The sequence below is a fragment of the Furipterus horrens genome, unplaced genomic scaffold, assembly GCF_987537825.1.
Source record: "Furipterus horrens unplaced genomic scaffold, mFurHor1.1.pri manual_scaffold_4, whole genome shotgun sequence".
In the NCBI taxonomy this organism is placed as follows: Eukaryota; Metazoa; Chordata; class Mammalia; order Chiroptera; family Furipteridae; genus Furipterus; species Furipterus horrens.
This window is the reverse complement of record NW_028327174.1, coordinates 17,154,452-17,178,505: the sequence shown is the minus strand read 5'-3', so window position 1 is coordinate 17,178,505 and position 24,054 is coordinate 17,154,452. Positions and strand designations below refer to the sequence as shown.

Here is a 24,054-nt window from a genome sequence, read left to right as displayed (position 1 = left end):
CATCCAGCCCTGGCACTTACTATTCTTTCAGTTGTAATTGTTTTTCCTAAAGGAAGGTCTTCAAGAGAACATATTATTTTCTCACTTATTCCCTTACCCACTATGCCTATACACTGTATATGTCTCTCTGGTTTGAAAGATTTGGGAAGAAATATTTGTTGTGTGCCTGCTATGAATGGGTGGGATAATAGATGCTGAAATAAGGTGGGGCATGTCAGATACGGAAAAGGACCTATGGTAATGCTCAAAATCTGGAAAGCTAGTGTGTGTTCTAGTTCTTGGCAATCACACGAGTTTCAGTATGACAGAGGGGAGAGTAACAGGAACCAGATGGTACACAATTCTCAAACACCATATTAATGAACCAGAGCCTGATAAAAATTATCACATCCTCCATATCACTAAGAACTCGTAACTTGCAGTATGTATTCTACTCTGTCAAAGAAATACGCTGTGGTCATGCACTTCTCACTTCTAACATAGTCAAACAGTTACTCCCTTTACAAGCTAATTGACCAGAATCCTCTTCACTTGACTTAATGGTTTTACCTTCTCTGGTAGGCATGAAAGCACCCCTTTCTGCAATAGGACTCATTTTATGAGATTTCAAATAGAATCTTACAATACTTCTTACAAGTAGTTATTCACATAGACAGAAAGAACAGAACAGGATGCCTTGAGAATGACACAATCAGAGAAGAAGGGAAAAAAAACTCTTTGAAAGTAAAACTATGAATACTAAAACATAAAAATCGTAAAGGATTGAAAAGTAAATTGGAGAATAAAAAACTAAAGACATAGAAAAATTTAAAAGATGAAAAAGATGATCATAAGAGTTTCAACATCTAATTAATAGATACTCTGGAAAGAGAAGAATAAAAATGAAAGGAAGAAATAAATTTTTAAAAAGTTTAAAAAATATTTCCCCAGAGCTGAAAGATAAATCTTGATATTAAAAGGGACAACTTATGTGCACTTTGATACCTTTTTCAATCCCATCACTAGACATAACATTTCAGAACAGTAAAAATGTAAAACTCACACCTTAAAAACATCAAGAAAGGAGAAAACAAGTAATATGCACAGGAATAATAGCAATAGATGCTAAAAAGAAGTTGTCCAGAGATTTTCAATTCATGAGAGAAAATATATTTTAACCTAGAAGTCTATAATCAGTTAAACTGGCAATCAAATATGAGAGAAAAATACAAGTTTCCATCGCTCAAAGACTAAAAGAGCTCTGCCTTGATAAGTTAGTTATTTAATGATATACTCAAGTGTACTCAAGAAATACAGTGAGAATAAGACATGAAGCCAAGAACAAGAAATTCTAGCAGGAGAAAAACAATGAAAGATTTTTTTTTCAGCAAGTCCAGAAGGCAAATGGTAGAGACTGAAACAGAGGAACAGACAATTTTTATACTGAGATATCCAGGGGGAAAAAAGGGACTCAATGGATGGTAAGGTGGAATTTAGAAACTTCATGAGGATATAATAAAAGAAAATTGTACAAGAAAAAGAAAGGCAATTAACCCCCCCCCTCCAAATTCTGACTAGAATGTTGTTAGGGTGAAAATCTTCATTAAAATGTTAAAGAAGCAGGTTGATTAGAATGAAAGAAACAGAACAATTACAAGGCTATCAAACCATCTATGTACTTTTAAATGTATAACTGCATTAGAAAGAGAGATAACAGAATTTATAACCAGGGTTACATTCTCCCTCACATTAACACACTTTCCTGGGTGTGCTACTAGGTAAATATTACGGTGGTGTGTTCCTATAGGCTGATCGTGCAGCAGTATCATGGAAAACTACCCCTCCTAAGTATAAATATGGTATATGTATATAATAATAAAAGAAAATTTAATTAATGTATAATCTATAGAAAAAGGGAAGGAGTTGCTTAAGATCTGAGTATTAGTATTAAACAAATCATGTTTAGGGTTTTAAGTGTATATGATGATATCAGCAAGACTTCAGATTTGAGTCTGAGACTTTCTGGAACCCCTTGCTCTGAGGGCAATCATCAGCTCATCACCAGCTCTGGTCTCAGCTCACCTTTCCAGCATCAATTTGTAAAGCCAAAGGATGGCTGACACATCTCAGCCTGCAGAGCTGCTGATATTAAAAAAACATATTAGGATCTAAGAAGCTTCTGGGCTCTAGAGCATCTCTAGAACATGAGCTATGTGACTTAGTCTTCATGGCACAGGAAATTCAAACCACAAGTTTTCAGAGAAAAGTTCCGAGCAAAAAAATATTATCAGAACAGCTACGGAGCCTATGAGGTTCATCTAACCAATGTCATGATCCAAATAGAAAAAAAGTAGACAACAAAAAGATAAGAAGCAATTAATGGAGTGCAAAAAAAAAAAAAGAAAGAAAGAAAGAAAGAAGAAGCCATTCAATTTTAATTCTAGGTGCATTCTCCTTCCACTGGCCATGGGCCTTGATAGAAAAAGAAAATTCCTAGAAGCATGCCAACTATAAACATAAATATGTAAATGTGACTCCCTGGTTATATTTCGCAGTGCCAGCCTATGAGCAAAACATGAAACACTTGGCCAATGTCACAGCATAGGACGTAAGTGTCTACTAGCTTAACGATGGAGCAGTAGAAGTACAGCTAAAAGAATACAGTGGGTGAAGAGCGGAGTGAAAAATGGAAGAAAGGACATAGGGACTAATATCTTCATTTTCCAAGATAGAAGTCAAGAGATACTGTCTGAAACTGATGAAACATTAAAATATAAAAACATGATTTACATTTATTTAATTATAATATTATTTAAAGCTACCAAGTTAACTAGTAAAAACTAAAATGTATGATGAAAAAATAACCAACATTTAGAAGAGGAGAGAAGGGACATAAAGATAATGTAGGTAAATTAAATCCTTACTCTCAGAGAAATAAGATATAACTATGTATGGTGCCAGGTGGGTACTGGAAATTGGGGGGGTGGCCACTTTGTAAAGTATTGGATTGTCTAAGTTAAGCACTGTGCTGTACACCTGAAATTAATACAAAATAATATTAAATGTAAACTGTAATTGGAAAATAATTTTTAAAAAATAAAGTTGATGAACTAAGAATAGAGATATGTATATTTAGAGATCTGATAAACCTGTGATTCATTCTGGGGTATGACACAGTACTTGTTATAACTCAGGCACTGCAATAGGTACCAAACATTTATAGATAACTATAATACATTGCTGTAATGTAGAAATGCTTAGTCATATAATCAGAGAATTAACATAAGTTGTTAAGTGACAAATTAGTAATGATAATGAAGGGCTTTGTTATCATAGAAACTAAATACATAGCATATGTAGACTAAGAACGGAGATTCTGAAACTTATGTTCTAAAACCAAAAACCCATGTATAAGAACAGAGATAGAAGAGAACTTAAGAGTGATATTAGAGACATTATTTAAGTATGTATGAAGGTCACCGGTCTTAAGATTGCTAAGTCCACACTACCAATATTCAAAAGTGTAATGGTAGATCCAACAAACTCAATGAGATAAAAATCAAATGATTATGAACACTGCAAAGTCATGAGATCAAAAGTCATAATTATAGTCTTTCCAGATGATATAATAGCCTAACTAAAAATTCAACTTAAGCTTTCTTAAAAACCACAATGTAATTCATAAGATAACAAAGTGTAGGATAATTATACAACGGTCAACAACTTTCCTATATACCAGCAAGAACCAGTTAGAAAATACAGTGGGAAAAATATCTATTCACAATAGAAACAAATATTGTGAAATAATCATAAAAAACACAAATATAGACAAATGTGTTTTTAAATAACTATACAACTACTTAACAACAAAAAAGGGACTCGAAAACATAGAAATTTATATCATGCTTCTGAGTGGGAAGATTCAATATTGTAAAAAGGACAATCTTCTTTTAATTGATCTCTGAATTTGACATTGTTCTAATATAAAAAGCTCAATAGGTAAGGTCTAAAACCATAAAAATCTTAGAAGAAAACATAAGGGAAAATCTTCATGACATTTGATTTGACAATGATTTCTTGCCAAAAGCACAGGCAACAAATACAAAAATAGATAATTTGTGCTGAATCAAAATCAAAAACTTCTGTGCATCAAAGGACACAATCAGCAGAGTGAAAAGGCAACCCACAGAATGGGATAAAATATTCACAAATCATATATTTGATAAGGAATTAATTGAACTGATGGTTACATAGTGAGTCACTATGATTTTTTATAACTCATGGAATTCACTGTTTTCACAAAATATTAGATCTTACTTTAAATACTTCAAACAATGTGTAAGTAAATGAAGTAGGAAGTTAAAGTTCCTTGGAATACTGAGCCTTAGATATAACAATTATTAACATCATAATATATACCCTGATAGACTTTCTAAGCACATACAAATAAACATTACATATAATCTGATACACTTTTTTTGAGGTTAGTTTGTACTAATATAATGTTCTATAACCTGTGAACACTACCAAAATTTCCATAGCAAGGAATTTATACAGAAACTTGCATTCACATTGTGAGATATTCATTACAATCCTATAAATAGGAACTAGCCTCCTCTTGTAAAAAATTAGGAAGCAGAGGCTAAATTACTTGTCCAAGCTTATATAGACAATAAACAGCAATCAGAACAATTACTTCAAATAAATTGTAAGGTTCATCAGAGAAAAATCATACAGTATAATTCTTGTTTTATATCATTAACAATACCTGACACAATATTATAAGAAACATAAGAGTATGATGAACGCTTATATTGTTTTTTATTCTGTATCCTACATATAACAAATAGTTAATAAATATTTATGGTACAAATGGATGGGTGAATGCATAAAAAATAAAGAAATGTGGATGGGTTCTAAATAAATTGAGATTCTTATCAAGCCATCACTTTATTTTAGGATAAATAATATATTCAACCATCCTGGAAGCACAATGTAAAACTGAAAACACACTTGACATGAGTGATTTCCGTAATGACTGATATCCTCTTTAACAAAGAAATGCTACAGTGAAAAATAATTGGGCAGTAGACAGCATACAAGTTCACTTTACTGTGAGAAAGTAGCCCTTCTTCAAAAAGTTTCTTTTAATTTCATAGAAGAGTATTTACAGAGTTTTAGATCAAACACCACAGGCAAACTTGGGCAAATTAATCTCAAGGTCAAGTGAAAATATTGCATAAGACTATGGTGGGATTAAAGTGAGATAAGGATAGCAAAGTGCCTATCACTGTACCTGGCATATGCTAGCAACTCAATAAATGGTGGCTATTACTGTTAACATTATTATTACCATTATCATAATACTTCGCTAAAATACATGAAATGGACCCTTTCCAATGATTAAGTCTGAGTTCTAAAAATGACTGTATAAAAACCTAGATCAAATGAATGCTTAATGGTAAAGCAAAAAAGCAGTCGTCTGTAAATGCCAGTATAATTGATCAAATGTCCACAGACCTCATTTCCACAGTCAGGGCATCAGTTTCCTTTAGTCACTGTAACAAATCATAAACTTAGCAGCTACACACAACAATAATTTATTCTCCCACAGTTCCTGAGATCACAAGTCTGAAAGGAGTTTTAAAGGGCTAAAATCAGGACTGGTTACTTCTGGAAGCTCTAAGAAAGAAACTGTTTCCTGCCTTTTCCATATTCAAGAGACCACCTGCATACCTTGGCTCCTAGCTCCTTCCTCCATCTTCAAAGCCAGCAACATAATATTTTAAAATTTCTCTCTGCTTTCCTCATGGTATCATCTTCTATTATTATAAGGACCCTGATGATCACATTGGGTCCACCTACGCAATCTAGGAAATCTCCCCATCTCAGGATCCTTAACTTAATCATCTCTATAAACCCCTTTGCTATGAAAGGTCACCTATTCACAGGTTGTAAAGATGAAGACTGGGACATTTCCAAGGGGGATTAATCTGCCTACCACAGCCGTGTTTGTCATTAACTGAATTCTGTTTCAAATATTTAACCCATATTTTCCATTACATAGTTTTAAGCACTGCCCCCAGTGACTGCCCAGCTTACTAAACTACCATTTTTGTCATTTCCACATTTCAAATGTTGGTTCTTTTAAAAGTTTCAGCAAGGAGAAATCCAACAATAAAATCAGACTATGTATTGAATTATCAAACCCAAAGCTGTTAGTATCTGAATAATTCTTTCACTTGTAATTATTGTTTGGAGCACTTAAAGCCCCATCACAAAATAATAACTATTCTGGAGTTGAAAGATACCCAAAGAATCATCTCAATTTCAAGGAGGATGAGAATAAGGCCTAGGGGAGGTAAATGACTTAGCCAATGACTTAAACTCTAATGCAGAGGAGAGGGAGCATACATTTATACTAAGACTATCTAATGACTAACTGTACAGAAATCTGTTCTAAGAGCAAGCATACAGAAAGCTGCTGCATTTACATAAAAAGAATTTCTTAATCTCAGGTTCAAGCAGACTTTTATTTAGCCACCTGAGCTTCTTCAGTGTTGAGGCAAATACTAATAAGGGAACTTGCTAAACAGCTAGAGGAATTTCAGATAAGATTCATGAACACAAAGACATACTTGCCTAGAATGCTATACATGATGGTTATCAATCCAAATTACAGAGGTTCTACTTTTGTTGGTCTAATGACTAGACTGGAAAAAATTCTGAAAGCCCATAGGTCCTACAAGTAAAATAGTTTCTGGTTTCCTTGGATACAAGACAATTAACTCAGTGCTTTAATGGAAACCTGAGATAAATATCTGGTAATAAACGTGTATGGGGTAAGGACGCTTTTAAGCACATTGGTATATCATCACTTCATTTTTTAAAAAGCATCTAAATTTAATTATACTGTGTCCAAGGCTACCTATTTCTCTCAAAAAACACCGAAACCACTTGAATGCCTTTAAAATGTTACTTTGATTAAAATGTTAGTTTTTAATAACTATAAGGTAAGTAATATAGACCTTAAGTGGAAATTGAATTAAAGGACTTTAAACAGGCCAGTAAGAATTACTGCTGATACATGAACAGGCCTTTCAATAAAGGAAAAATACTCACATTACCATAAATAACCAGATATTTTAATATGAAGGGAAGAAAAACGTTCGTTTTGACCTATAGAACAAAATAAAGGCTCAGAAATGACAACTTTAGGCCACCATTAGAAGAAGGTGGTGTGAGGGGTTCCCTGGTCTCCCCCTTGGTGTGGCAACAGGTGGAACAGTTATAATTCAACAGGATTCCCTGCTTAACGCACGCACGTGGCTGAAAGATCTGTGCATTGAAACAGCCGAGTGCAGGCGAGTCAGAGTGAACAGGGGAGGAGGAAAGGGAGAGGAGCAGAGAGGGACGCATAGATACTAAACTGATAAACCTTAAGAGTATTTTATCAACTTGACCTCAAAGGCAAGGGATGTAAAAGCAAAATAAACGAATGGGACTCTATCAAATAAAAAGCTTCTGCAAAGCAAAAGAAACTGTAAACAAAAGGTCAACCAACTGAATGGGAGAAGACACTTCTGAACAACACCTTGGGTAAGGGGTTGATATTCAAAATATATAAAACTCATACAACTTAACAAAAAAACCAAACAACCTAATTTAAAAATGGGCAGAGGACTCGAACAGGCACTTCTCCCCAAAAGACAAACAAATGGGCAAGAGATATATGAAAAGATGCTCAACTTCACTAGCCATTAAGGAAATGCAAGTCAAAACCATAATAAAATACCACTTTACACGTATTAGAGTGACTATTGTCAACAAGACAAATAATACTAATGAGTATTGGAGAGATTGTGAAGAAGAAAGAATCCTCATTCAGTGCTGCTGGGAATGCAAACTGGTACAGCCACTATGGAAAACAGTATAAAGTTTCCTCAAAAATTAAGAATAGAGTTACCATGTGACCCAGCAACCCCTCTTCCCCAGAATAATTTGAATACACTTATTCATAAAAATATATGTACCTTCTATAGGTTCCAAACACAGCAGGAGCCAGGGCCTAGAGGCATGCAGTTCCCTGAAGGGTTTTCTGGCCCATTTTCCAGTAAATAAAGTTTTGTTGACAACTCAAACCCCTATGTTCATTGTAGCATTATTCACAGGGGCCAAGACATGGAAACAACCAAAGTGACCATCAGTAGATGATTGGATATAGAAGATAGGGTACATATATACGGTGGAATACTACTCAGCCATAAAAAAGATGAAATACTGTCATTTGTGAAAACATGGATTGAGCTTGAGAATATCAGGCTAAGCAACATAAGTCAGGCAGAAAAAGTCAAGACTCAGATGACTTCACGCATATGTGAGATATAAAACTGAAAGCAACAGTGAACAAGACAAACAAACACAAACAGATAGACACAGTCAACAGTATGGTGATTACCAGAGGGCAATAGGGTAGGAGGGGAGTTAGTAAAAGGGAAAGGGGATCAAATATATGGTGATAAAGGAGATTTGATTTGGGGGGATGAACATACAATGCAAATACTGATGATAATTATAGAATTATACACTTTAAATGTATCTATTTTATTAACCAATGTCACCCCAATAAATTTAATTTAAGACTATGGCTTTATATATGTGTGTATATATGTATGTGTTAGGTATATTATTGTGCTAATAAAGATATTTTAATCTTATTGAATTGGCAAATTTATTCACACCGTTTTTTTTTTTTTTTTGTATGTAACCTGAAAGTGAGTAAAGAATAGAGCATAGCTCTGATGTTTGAGGCTCTTTCCTCTGTACAGTCAGAGAACAGATGTCTAGGGAACGGGTTAAAAACCTCAGTAGCAATTTGAGATGTGTCAAAATATAAAAATTATCATGGCTGTAAAAATAGACATGGCTAGTAAAAACAGCTTTATTCCTTGTATTAATAGAAATAATAATTCTAATAAAAATAGAAAGTATAAAAAAATTAAAATGATAATATCTAGATAAGCACTTTAAACATTTCACTAAACATACCTTCAAATCCAAACACACACACACAGATGATTTTACATAAACTGGACCATGTGCATAATGCTAGTATGAAACCTGTTTGCTTTGCTCTTTTTCTTTAAAAGTCAAGGATATCCTTTTATTCCAATAAATATAAAACTACAAAATCACTTTTATGGGTACAGAATATTCTATCATAGAATACTACATAATTTATTTAACCAGATCCCTATTGGTAATTTTTTTTTGATACAATAAACATTGAAAAAATCCTGTACTGACCTGTTTACCAAATTGTCTAATTTTCTCCTTAAAGTAAATTCTACAATTAATTCTAATTGCCTACTATTAACAGGGCTCGGTAAGAGACTACAGGTATTTTAAACTCATACCTAACAGAATATTTGTCTAACTCTTTTTAAAAATTATTAATTAATTAATTTGTTTGTTTGTTTTTCTATTAGTTGTCCCATTTTCCCCCATTGTCCCCCCTTACCCTGCCCACCCACCCCCACAGTCAGTCCCCACTCTGTTGTCTGTGTCCATGGGTTATTCATACTAGTTCCTTGACTAGACCGTTCCTCTTCTTTGCCCCCTTTTCCCTCCCCTCAACACCCTGGTCACTATCAGTCTGTTCCTTGCCTACCTCCTTTTGAAAACAATTTGCCAGGATGTATTAAGATTCTTAGTTGGGCCCCCCGTAGGAGGGTCTTCACGGCTGTGCAAGGAAATGATGGGTGAGGCGGAGGGGACAGCGTCCCTGCGACGAGGCAGGTTGGGGCATAGGTGAAGGGTTCAGTTTCTGGAAGAGGAGGGCAGTGGGACTACGGTTAGCAGTTGAGGTTGCTGAATCAAAGAGCAGAGGTTTTGCAATCTGGTGTGTCTGGCTCCAAAGGAAGTCCTCCCTGAGGGAACGCCAATATCAGTGCGCCTAGACCTCTGTCACACCCTGACACCTACAAGAACGGGAGTTCCACAGGCCCTCCGCAGGGCGCAGTCTGGTGCAGGAGCAATGGTCTCTAACCCTGAGACGTTGCTAATCAGGGCCCCCACCCTGTCCTCGGCCACTCGGAAACAAAAAAAGGCCTGCAGAAGACCACCGCTAGCCGAGCTGCTAGAGAGCCCTGGGAAACAGGACACTCTGCGAGGTGTGGAGGAGCCCCTGGGAGTTGTCTTGTGGACAGCCCACTCATGTTACTGTACTGCACGACCAAAAGTGGCCGTGCAGAGGGCACATTTAATACCCCAGGGGAACCTGCAGCGACAGCTATACCAGGGGAGTATATACTGTGTTCAAGTAGGCACCGATGTGAGAGAGCGACTTCATACAGGTCAGCAAAAGAGAAGTGACTGACGTGCACAGCAGTGTCCAAATGGTGACAGCGGGTATCATTCACACCAGCTCCTACCTCCTGCTACGTGATGTCATGCGGCCAGCCACCCAGAAGAGAGGTAAAAAGCCTACACACATCTTTAAGCTGAGGAGGCTGCTTCCCTTGACGTTTGTAAACGTACCCGTCCATAATACCAAAAAACATCTCCCCCTGAAGTTTGCCACTAGCCACTCTTTTTACCTTCAACTGTGCCCCCGTTCAGACATCAGAGATCTTTTTGCTCACCGGGAAGACCTCGTTTACACGTGAAAACCACCAGTGGACCCAGCTCATGACATGCTGGACAAACTTTGAGGAAGAAAACAGCCCAGAGGCAAGTCTTTGCAGTCTCCGATGGGGCCAGGGTGGTTTGGGAGAACAGCTCAAGTTCTTGCAGTTTTTGGTATTGAGGCTCGTCTAAAATGCATTGTATTTGGAAGTGTTCAGGGCCAAATGAGCCTCAATTTGGAGGCCCTGCCACATTGGAGGGGTTCCTAATGCTTTTTCCAAAGTGTTCCCCGAGGCTGTATTTCAGAGATTTGTTAGCTGTCAGCAATTGTTAATTTCATATTCAACATTGTACGGCCATTGCAGCATCCTCACCATCCAGTCTGTTCTTGAACACACATGACTCCAACCAGGCAGGCTGACACGCAGCAGGATATGACGCCTCTCTGTTACTGCCTTGTACTGATTTTTGCATGCATCGATGGCAGTGTGGCGTGCTTGTGGGCAGGTGCACAGTGCATCAGTAGCTCAAAAATATTAAAGTGCATGTTGCTTGACCAGCAGAAATACTAACACAAGTGTGTTTTTTTAAGTGTATGAGGATACTCCCTGGTGAATTATCATAGTGCTCTCTATGGCACTGTTCAAGCGAAGCTGGGATGATCATTATGGTCATTGTGCAGATATTGTAGAGGGGATCCCTGCATCGCATGGGAGATGGGACTTGTGACTTCAAAATTCTTATTATAAGCTTTTGTTTAGCTATAGGAGTAGAAGGGAGCAGACCTTTCTGGTCTCACTTTATTTCACTTATTTGTCTTCATCCTAAGCAAATGCCTTTTAGTTCTGTGGAAAAGATCAAGATCAAGTCAGTATCAGGAAACTTCCCATGACCCCTTAAGTGTTTGGGACCACCTATTGGGGAGGAATGAATTCAACATGCCTCCCACTTAATCTTGCATTTAAGACTTCACGTTCTCCTCCGGTCACAAAGCCCAATGAAAGGCAGGGCCGATGGCAGGAGTAGGGGTACAAAGAGGCATTACCATCGGTGCCAGGGATGTGGCTGCAGCCAGTCTGCAGACTCAGAAGGGAAACACAGCACTAACAGGAGTGGCCTTCGCAGATCCAGAAGAAGCATAACCAGCATGGCCAATGTGGGTGCTTTCAACTCTGCTCGTCCTCAGAGGGTACTTCCAGCAGGTCAGTAAGAGCTGCCGGCCTCTCCTCAGGACGCAGCGTGAGTGTGGTGACTGCAGGGGCAACAACTACCGGCAAGCGCCTCAGGCTCTGAACTGTCTCCAACTTGCCATTAACATGATATTTGTAATTAAATGGCAGAGGACCATCAAATACTAAAGACTGCTCACTCTCAAAGATCCTTATTCATTTATGATCTATATCTATTAGCCAAAAAAAACTCTAAAAATTCTGAAATACATAACCAGGGACAGAAGCAACCAAGAGGAAACAGAATGAGTAAATGAAGCCAAGAGGCAACATGATATGATAGATTTTTTACTATTTTAACATTATGGACATGAATAGATCACCTGATTCCTTTTTTAAATGGTTACTTTGAGAGTTAGACGTTATACGTGCGGACTATCTGGCACATAACAGGCACTGTGCAAATGTTGGTGATTATCATTGTCAGGAGTGTTGAAAAGCAAATTTGAGCTTAATTGTACTTTCTAGAAAGGCCTTCATTCTTTCAGTCTCTTCATTCTTGAATTTTCTTCTAATTCCTTGCCCAACTTAAATCTTACTGAGCTGTTTAGAAAATAAACTAAAGTTCTCAACATATTCTATTAATGTTAATTTTTATATCCTGATGTTACTTAGAATTCTAAATTTTCATGGATTTAAAAGGAATTGCTTCCTGTAAAAAACTTCAATAATCCAGTCACAGTGGAAGTATAACATGCCATATAAAAACTAGAAAAACATTGGTGTTACATAAAACCTGAATATAAGATCAATTCAAAATCTAAACAAAAACTGGAAATTAAATCTTAAAATTATAAGATAATTGCAAGTAAAAAATCTATTTAAGAGTCTAGAAGTGATATATCACATAGTTTTACAACGCAGAACCAAAATGTATAGGTAACTTGACTCCCAATTAAGTCTGTATTTCCATAATCCTCATGTTTCTGAAGCTTAGCACTGTGCTTTGAATATAGAAGATATATGACATGTTTGCTGGATCCAATTAAATTAAAAGTTATAAATGTGACACAAATATAATTTATTCCAACCCAGCAAATCTGAGTATATAGAAATTTGCATAGCACTGTACTAATTCCACTCATCCCAAAGTCTCCTGTACCAAACTATAATGTAGTGGTGTTTTATGAGATCCAATATGTACAGTGCTTATGGTTTTAATGATTATTAATGGCCTCACAAAGTATTTCATATCTGAAAAAGGTCATTTCAAAATAAAGTTTTCTTAAAGTTTCATAAATAACAAAGCCACACGTCTAAAAAATCCTGAATTCAAAGCTCTTGAAAGTTGTAGGATAAATCTACATTTGATATCATACTTCCCACATTGTAACAAACATATTGAACTATATTAAAGGAATTAACCACTGTGAATTAATTCAATTGTAAAATATAAAAGTATTTTTATAATTTTGTACCATCACACATTAAATAATCTTATTACAACTATATATAAATGCATATATAAACACATATAAATGTTGAAAGAAAATCCATTAACAAATTGTGAACATTAGTAAAAGAAGACCAGATAAGAACATTGGTAAAAGCATCCTAATCTTGTTTGTTTGATTAAATACAGTAAAAAAAATAAAAAATTATACTGCATCTATCGATTTAGTGCATTAACAATTAAAATCCCAAAAGGGTTCTTTTTGAGTTTGACATAGTGATCATAAAATATAAGTTCTTAGAAACAAACAATCATGTCAGTTAATAGTTTTAATGCAAAAAATCATTTCTTCCATCACATATGATATATAAAAATATCATAACTGAGTCATGTCATTTTAAAAATAAAAAAATGGAAATAAAGAGATTTCAGGAGAAAACACAAATCAAACTGGATGAAATGTAATGAGGAATGTGTTATTGTCAAATAAAAAGTCATAGAAAAGCTAGATACTAATAAGTAAAAAAAAAAATAGAGAGCCATGTTTGGAATTTGTTAAAAGGAATTCTAGATGAGATGAATTAAACAAAAAATAAAAAATAAACTAAGAAGTTTAATGAATTTGATAGTTTAAAAAACTATACAACATACTCACACTTATACATACATATAAATTAAGAGGAAAAAAAGCTACAGACTGGGAAGCATTTTGTGGCAAACATAACTACTTAAATATTAACATGCAGCATTTATTGAGACAATACCAGTCTTCACAGAAAAATGGCCAAAGATTTTTAAACCCAAAGTAAGTTACTACCAATCTTACTACGAAATCTAATAAAATAAAGTAAAATAAAAATTAAATGTTAGTAAAGTGGTGAAGAACCAAATATAGTCCTATATTATTGATGGGTTACAACCCTAATGCTTTCCAAGAATTCTATTTTTTTTAATATAAAATACAAACAAGTTAATTTCATGAAACAACACAACCTAAGTAAAGGCATCAATTGTCAGTAAACTTTTAAGGAGATGAGGGTATGTTACCAAAATAAAACCTATGCTTCTTAATTTCCTTTCTCCTATGCCCTTCAAGATATGAGGTAGAACTCTATATGTAAAAACTGTAAGTCAAGAAGTGAAACCCCAGAATATACACATTTGCTCACTGCTTTATTCAACTATTATTTAATCCTGACAATACACCAGGAATTATGTTGGCATTAGACCACAGCTAGTGAGCAATACATAGTGTCTACCTTTATGGAACTTGCAGTGAAGTATATTTTGATTATTGTGTCACAGTTAGGATAAATTATCTTGAAGTCTTATAAACAGTTCATATTAAGGAATAGAGATTATTTAAGTACTATATATTGCTTAGATTATTCTATTTAGCTTTCCACAATAAATTAACATTGGAATTTGAATGGATATTCAAATTGTCTGTGACACAGACATGAAAAACATGATGGTTTCTTAGACACAATTGCTTCATATTTGTTACTAAACAGAAAATAATACTTTTGAGATATAACACTATTCTTGACAATCACTGTGAATTATTTCCTGTCCTGGACTATTTTTCCACCCATGCTTTACGTAGGTACACATACATACCTTTGTCACTACACTATTTTTTAAAAATTATTATTACATGCTTTTTTGTTTTTGTGTAGAAATGTTTTCATTGTGGTTTCAAATTTCCTAACTCTGTTTGGCTTATTTTACCTATTTCTGAAACTCCCCTAAGGGCTTGTGGTCCATAGCACACAACAGAAGTTTGAAGGTGAGACAACAGAATTAAAATTGACTTAATAGCAAAATGGTTTCAAAATTAGAGTCAGCGTTTTAGTGTTCACCTTTCATTTTGGGGTTGTAGTCAGTAATGCCACACATTATTCTACAGTGGTCCATTGTGCTAAGAAAGAAAATCACTGCGCTTTTGAAGAGCCTTAATATGTTCCTCTGTAAATCATTTATTACTATTATTTCAATATAAACTGGTTTAATTTCAAAATAACATTCTTTAAAATGAAATATTTGTGGATCATAAAATTAAAATCTCATACGCAACTCAATGTTTCTGGAACGAGCATCATGACCAAAATAAAGCAACCACATAAAATTATGTAAAGTATGTGTTTGCATATGCATGTATGTAGAGCGAGTTATATAAATATATTACTGACCTTAACTGAAGAAAAATTACAAAGTGAACAAAATACTGATTGGATTCCCAGAGGGGAAAAGGATTTACTTCAAAATATAGGCAACCATTTTTATGTGTTACTGCACCTTAAGAAAAGCAAACCATTACCTGTGCAAGAATGGGGAAGCCAAGGTTCCTACACCCATTACAAGGAGTCAGCGCTTCCCAGAGTCCCGAGGGCCCACAAGTGTTTTCGTCATCATCTTCTTCTTCCACTTCTCCTGGTGACAAATTTATTGTAGATGAAGTCCTCTGAAATTAAATTTATATTATACCAATATATTATATCCATGTTATTTAGATATCTTAACATGAACTAAATTTAAATGGCTATGGTGTATTTTAGCAAGCAAGTTAGCTTAATTCTAGCCATGATTGTGTGGCTGTAGCTATGGGGCTCATCCAGAACACATGTATGATTAAATTTTTAAGTTGAAAGTGAAAAAACTGGGTGAGAAAGACTGATAAGATACAAAATTTATAACAAAGAATAGGACATGGAAATGACCCAAGAAATAGCCGAATGGCAACAAATGAGAAAAATCTTATGATTTCTAAATGCAATCAGGGAAACAGCATGCAAATACTTTTTTTAAATAGAAATTAGTAAAAAGCCCATTTTTTCACAATGTCACCAAAAACATCTCCTTTTTGAAAAAAAAAATCACAAAATTTTACATTATACATATAAGGAGAAGTGATACTTTTTAAATTAATCATAGGACTTACCTTTTGAACATGGCTTAACCATAAGTACAAGGACAAAAGAAGAGATGTTAAAAGCAGATGAGCAATATCAAGAAACGTTTTGGATAATAAAAAACAGATGGGTAGATGTTCCCTGATTTAACGAATTTTAGAAAACTGAAAACTAAGTGCCTCCAAGAGGAAAGAAGAAGAAGCAGGCCTGTTCTGGACTCAGTATCCTCAAAAGGGCCTAACAGTTGGAGAGACCCACCGCCTCTGAAGGTGTAGGCCCGGATGGGGCTAAAACAGGATGGACCCTGTCTATTACAGAGCATTAGAACTCCTCGACCCGCCTCCCTCTCACCCAGCAAAGAGACTAACCCTTTAACCCCTGACAAGAAGTTGAAGGTTTACTTCTGGTGAGGCTGAAGCAAAGGGATTATGGATTTTAAGAATCCATGCACAGTGAGCAGAGGGTACCTCTCTAAAGACAAAGAAATTAAGTGAATCAGTATGTAGGAAATGAAGATTCCCACCGCATCCCAGTGCCTACCCATAGTTACCTTAGAAAATTTGTCAGCTAGGTTTATATCCCCACAAATAGGAAAGCAGACTATATTCCTCTCCACAAAAACTAATCTCATAAGAAAAAGATCTATAAATATCCAGGAAAATGGTGGGGTCTGTGCCTTAACACCTAGAATGAAGCCCACATCTCAACAAACTCCACCACATAAACAGTTTCTAGTTTTTTAGTTAAAGTTGAACAAGAACCCAAAGATCACCACATATTTAAATGAAGCCTTTAACAGACCAAAATATAGATGAAATAGTTTTAAATAGAAGCCTCAGAGAAACGGAAGATGCTTGCATCCCTGAAACAAGAACAGAGTGCTACAAAACAGACACACAAAATCCAATAGACCAGTTGGAAAATAAGTGTGAGGAAATTTCCCAGAATATAGAAACAAAGATGAAATGAAGTTACAAGTTAAGAAGAGTAGGGGATCAAACTAAGAGTTCCACATAGAGTTGGTAGGAAATTATCAAAGTCATTATGCAAAAAATTTTGCCAGAACTAAAGAAAAATTTCATATTCAAAGAAGAGCCTGCTGAATGCTCAGGTAGGTAATTTTTTTTTTTTTTTTTTTTTTTTTTTTAGGAAAAGAAAAGAAAGAAAGTTTGTCTAAAAATCTTCAGAAATTAGTGTTCAGCACAATACTGATAGATCATGATTACTGCAGTTAGCAAAGATATTTTACATATTGATTGTACTCCTCCCAAAAGTTGTTGCTTTTAAAACTAGAATGTAAGAGTTTACCAGACTACTGTGGGCATTCACATCTTAAATTTCCTTTTATCAATTTTCAATAACTGAGAAATTATGAAATTAGTCTCCCAATCAGTTATTGTCTATAAGATACAATCATCATAATAGCTACAATCTGTTGAACACCATTATTTATTATTTTAATTCACACAATCACCAGTTGAGGCAAATACTAAATTAAGGCCCAGAGATTCAGGTCAGATAAAACCCAAGGTCCCAGAGCTGATCAGTGGCAGAAAAAGGATTACTACCCAAACTGCCTGACTCAAGAGCTTACCCCCTTAACCACTGTGTTATACGGGCTCTCATTCAGCACAATAACCTGTCAAAGGCAGTATACTGAACAACCAAGCTGAAGCAACTGCAGTTTAAATTGAAGAAGCATATTTGTTATTGTATTTCTACTGTATGATGATACTCCAAAGCATTTTGTTATGCGTGACAACCACTGAAAATTTCTGTACTTTGGTACATAGCAGTCCATACTTGCTTAACTACACATTTCTCAAATCAGTAATAAAAGGTGATGATCACTGAGATTTTTGATCCTGCAGATCATTTGGGAGAAAAAATTGGAGGATGTCTAACATTTTAATACAGCAAGGGCATCAATATGATCAAAGCTGTCTACAAAAATAAATGGGATGATCAAGTAGGCATCTCCTCCACCAACACATGATCAGTTATCCATTTGACCATCAAGGTAGAGATGGCATGGCACTACAAATCATTGCATTCTTGGTGAAGAATTGTCAACATTTCATAGGTTAATCAGCTCTTTTCTTCTTGTCTCTTTCTCCTTCCCAAAGAAAAATTCTATGTGTCTCTTCCCTGTTCATAAATCTCCAATTATACCACACAATCTTACTAATACTCTGCTTCTTTATCTGCAAAGTAGGCATAAAAGTAATTACTATTCAATAGGGCTGTATGAGGGTAGGATTAATTGCTTGACAGTGAGGGGCACATAAAAAAATAATAAATAAATGTTGCTACTTTTATTATTATTATCTTTATCCTAAAAGAGGTGTGTCTATACACATAGCGCACACACACAAGTATGGCTGACTTATCTGCATTAATTGTAAGTTATCTGAAAGCCAACATTGACTTATTTATGTTCGTATATATTACAATGTGTTGTGCATAATGGAATTTAATAATTGTTGAGTGAATTATTAATGACTGAATTTCAAACTATAATTCTCAACCTAGAAAATTTCACAAATATTAAAAGGTGTGTATAAATGCATCACAAATCTCATTATTGTTATTTTAATCTTATTTTGTGTTAGCCATTACCAATAGCTTTAGCAGAAATAACAAAATTTATCAGTGGTTTAGTACTGCCCCCTAAAGACAGTATGTAAATTAACTATATAAAACACTAATTTTCTACTTCACTGTTTTACAATTAAAGATGCCTGAGAAAGATTTTATCAAATTAAATATAATCTTCAATTATATATGGGAAAGAAGCTCCATGAAGATAAAGTCACAAGTGTTCTTATTGTTTTTAATCCCCACTGGAGGATATATTTATTGACTTTAGAGAGGGGGGGGAGGAGAGAGAGAGACAGACATTGATATGACAGAAATATCAACCAGTTTCCTCCCATTCAAGCAGATTGGGGATGGATCCCACAGCCTAGGTACATGGCTTGATCAGGAATCAAATCCACAGCCTTTTGGTGTATGGGACGACACTCCAACCAACAGAGTCACCCAGCCAGGGAGGCTACAGCATTTTTGTAGCTGAGGAATTTCCTTCTGTTCTTTTTACCAAGAACTAGTATCATGAACAGAAGCTTTTCCTACAACTATTTATATGATATTTTTACTTCTTCATTCTATTAATATGGTGAATCACATTAATTGATTTTAGATTATTAAAATAACTTTGCCTGGCATATACCCCATTTGGTCATTAATATCTTAATGCATTGCAAGTCTTGGTTTATAACTATTTTGTTAAGGATTTTTGATACTGTGTTCATGAGTAGTATTGATGTATAGTTTGTGTGCATGTAAAATGTCTTTAATAGTACAGTAATGTTGACGTCCTACAATAACTTGGGAACAAATGTCATCCTTTATTTTAAAAAAGGGTTTTCAACAGTAAACTATCTGGGCTTGAAGTTCCCTTGTGGGGAAGATTTTAGTTAATATAAAATAAATTAATTAACTCAAATTAATTTAATTTAAATTATGTTGTTTATTTCCACTATTTCAAACAAACTCATTAAAAAATTTAAATTATCTATTGATCAACAACTGCTGTCTAGAAGACTAAACTTGAGGGTGAGGGAAAGGAATGATAAATATGTCATCAACTCTGAATCAAGGTATGAAGAGATGTGAAGATAAGTAATTAGATGGTAAAACCAGACCAAAATTATAAGCATTACAGAGATACAAAATTAAGGCGTTAGGAAAACATAAAGAAGGATCAATTATTTCCAACTGAGGTGTGAAGAGGAGAGAATTCAGAGAAGCACCTGTACTTAAGCAACAGCCCCTCACATGATAAAAGTTCTGAGGGGCAGAGGATGATGAAAACAAGGTGCAGGAATTGCATGATCACGGCTGTGTGAATGTGCTTAACATGTTTGGCAAATCATGAGTCAGGGAGGGCACAAGGGAAGATGAGAGAGAAAGAATTAAATCAGGGCTCTATTGTGAAAATGGATGGTTTAGAATCAATTCAACATTTGCCAAGGTACAATTTTTTACTCTTAATTCTATAATGATTATGAAAAAGAAAGCCCACATGTGGCTGGGTACAAAGAATTAGGAGACTATTTCTCTTTAAATTTCCATAGTACAGATGATCTTGGGAACTCAAATCGATTGTTTTTAACTACTTGCTACTTTTCATTGAAGTATATTTTATCTTTATGATTTAGGGACCATATTTTCTATTTATATAACCTTCAAAATGACTAGCACTGTTCTAGGCACGTTATATGCATATACTTTCAACTAGACAGCTCTGGTCCATTCTAATTTTTTATATTCTCTTTCAACAATTATAAAATAGAAATGCCCTCAGTGCTAGTGTGTATGTAAATAGTTATATGCTTGTGTTTTTGTTGGACTGAAAACTAGAAAATAAAATGTATGTTTGATCAAAAGAACTTGTGAAAAAAGACCTTTAATAATTCCACAATAAAAAAATAAATGTTACCATTCTTAAATGGCACTATTTTACCATTTTCAATATATAAGAGCATATTATTTGTATTACTCATCTTTATATTATATATAGTCATTTCTATTATACTATATTTTCACCCATTTTCAGGGGAAGCAATTGTTCAACTACATGAAAATAAAATTTTGGAATAGTAAGGAATGTGATTGAAGTGTATAATAATTAAAACATCAAAAAGTAACAGTGGGAGCATTTTATACTGAAAAGTAAATGAATACAAATTGGAAATTAAGCCTGTTAGATCAGCACAAAACTGATTAATTCTAGGTAGGTCATACTGACATGAAATCAAAGTAGAATAAATAAAACAGAAATAGAAAGTGGGGTCTATTAATATTAATGTAGCCAAGGGTATGTTAAGGACATAACACTATTAAGAGATGTGAAACAGATGGTTTAGACTAATGATTTGATACTTTGGGGTAACTTCCATGATTCACATTATTTGGTGGAGAAAATTACACAAAAAGAAATGTATTTTACTACAAGTCTGCAGGGGAATATAAATTCTTGACTTTATAATCTCAAAGGAGACTAGGAATAAAGAATGAATACAATCAACTTGGGTTCATAAACAACAATAAAGCCATAGAAAGTGAGACTAAAATATTAAGTCCCACTTTAAAAATACAGTAGATGTTAGCTATGTTAGTATTTGCAAATTCTATTGCAGGATCAAAACATTCTCTTAACCACAATAGACAAAGCCCAGGAAAAAAATAACTAGTAAGTTAAAAAATGCATGGAGAACATAATAAAGGAAAACTATAAATGGTCAAAAGAACAACTGATATAGGATATTTTAAATGTACACAGCTAAAAAAATTTTTACACCATAACAAGAATAAACTCAAAATGGATTAAAGACTTAAATGTGAGATTCAAAAACCATAAAACTCCTTGAAGAATACATACGCAGTAAAATTTCATATATTGTTCTTATCAATATTTTATTTGCTATATCTCCTTAGGTGAAGGAAATAAAAGAAAAAAAGTAAATCAAACTACATTAAACTAAAAATAATTTGCACAGCAAATAAAACCATCAACAAAATGAAAAGACAACCTAATGAATGGGAGATGTTCACCAATGATAGATACATCCAATAATGGGGTTAATATCACCCAACTCAATACCAAAAAAATAATCCAATTAAAAAATAGGCAGAGGACCTGTATAGATAATTCTCCAAAGAGGACTTAAAATGGCCAATAGATACATTAAAAGATGCTCAACGTCACTAATTATGAGAGACATGTAAACTAAAACCACAATGAAGTACCTCACACCTGTTAGAATGGCTGTCATCAATACATCAACAAACAAGTGTTGGGAAGAATGTGGAGAAAAGGGAACCCTAGTGCACTGTTGGTGGGAATGTGGACTGTTGCAGCCACTGTGGAAAAAAAGTATGGAGTTTCCTCAAAAATTTAAATGAGTCTGCCTTTTGACCCAGCAATCCCACTTCTGGGTATATATCCAAAGACACCCAAAACACTAATTCCAAAGGACAGATGGGGTGGGGAAAAAGGATGCTTACAGTTGTGAGTACTAAAATAGTTTATTCTTTATTATTATTTATTAATTATTACATTGTTTTTACATACAAACAGCCGTATACCTACTTTTGTCATACCCTGTGTGCTCCTGTGTTCACTGCAGCATTATTTACAATAGTCAACATATGGAAGCAACTCAAGTGCCCATCAATAGACAAGTGGATAAAAAAGTGGTGGTACGGGTAGGTATACAATGGAATATTACTCAGCCATTAAAAAAGGATAAAGTCTTCCCTGGCTGGTGTAGCTCAGTGGATTGGGGCTTCGTCCTACAAACCCCAGTTAGGGGCATGCAAGAGGCAACCAACTGAGGTTTCTCCTCTCTTTAAAAATAAATAAATACAATCTTGATTTAAAAAAAGAATGAAATCTTACCATTTGTGATAGTATGGGTGGACCAAAAAGGTGTTGCACTAAGTGAAATAAATCAGACAGAGAAAGGCAAACACAATATGTGGAATCTAAAAAACGAAATAAACAACAAGCAAAATAGAAACAAACATAGATGCAGAGAACAGACTGATGTTTGCCAGAGGAAAGGGGGTTTGGAGGACTGGGTGAAAAAGGTGAAAGAATTAAGAAATACAAGTTGGTAGTTTCGAAATAGTTACAGGAATGTAAAATACAGCACAGGGAATACAGTCAATGATACTGTAATAACTGTGTGTGGTGTCAGGTGGGTCCTGGAAATATCAAGGGAACACTTTGTAAAGTATATGATTGTCTAACCACTATGCTATACATCTGAAACTAATACAAAATAATATTAAACGTCGACTGTTACTGAAAAATAAAATGAAAAAAAGAAAATTTAAAATGCTTCTTATTCACAAGTACTCTCATTAATGATTACTAAATATTTGTAACCTAATGAAATAGAATCATAATACCCCTGATGAGATGTGTGTACTACTATTTGCTACAAATTGATGTTATTCACATATGGCACTTTTGATTTTTTAAAAAGATTGTTTTAACTTACATAACTTTAGAATTAATGTGTCAAGTTGCATAAAGAACTAATAAAATTAAAATTTAAATAATTACAAAAGAACAAGTCAAATTTTCTTTGTAAACAGAATTGCAATAACCATATGTCTAAATAATCCCTTACCAATTAGAGCACACATTTTATAGAACCTTAATGAGTTTTACAAACATTAACAAAATAAATCTCAAGGCCTCCTCAGGCATAGCTATGATTTCCATTTCTCCCAGTTTATACACAAAGCCTGATCACACTAAGCCTTGGCGTGAAGTATGTACATGGTATGTGAAGGTCATAGATGTGAACAAAACTGGAATCTAGATTACATTTTGGTGACCATGGCTCAAAAGGTGAAAATTAGCAGGAAAAAAACTTCAGGAATTTTTGAATATTTAAAAATACTCAAACTTGTTTTTTAAACGATATGAACTTTCTCTTAGAATACATACAACATTGCAACGTAAGAAAGTATGTCTCTACAGAAGGTATTTTTATTGCTAGTTTTATGTATCTGCGTGTCTGTGTGTGTTAAATTAACTGGTGAGTTTGTTTCCCAATGAAGAGTTCAATTGTTTATTAAGTTTTAAAAGCTGTGTGTCCTGATAGAAATTTTCCAGGTCTTTGGTCTTGGTTTAGAATTGACCTATAACCAGGATAAGTTTAGATTTAGGTTAATTTCTAATCCTAAAAGCACCTTCATCAATTTTATCTGTCACAATGAACATGATGGTATGTTTATGGAGAGAAGAAAAAGATCAAAATGAAAGTTTCAGAAGTAAATCCTTGAGGATTCTCACCTCAAAGTCCAATTTTGAACTGATTTAAATAAATAAACA

General features: G+C 34.4%; 1 protein-coding gene across 6 annotated transcripts in view; it reads right to left on the bottom strand.

Annotated features, from left to right (window-relative positions):
* Positions 1-24,054, bottom strand: part of ANKS1B (ankyrin repeat and sterile alpha motif domain containing 1B) — an 829,228-nt gene that overhangs the window by 630,494 nt on the left and 174,680 nt on the right. For all 6 annotated transcript variants that reach the window (XM_090272643.1, XM_090272644.1, XM_090272647.1 and 3 more), the window contains exon 9: positions 15,548-15,691. In XM_090272643.1, coding sequence (XP_090128769.1) covers positions 15,548-15,691 — 144 coding nt within the window. The remainder of the gene's footprint in view (positions 1-15,547; positions 15,692-24,054) is intronic.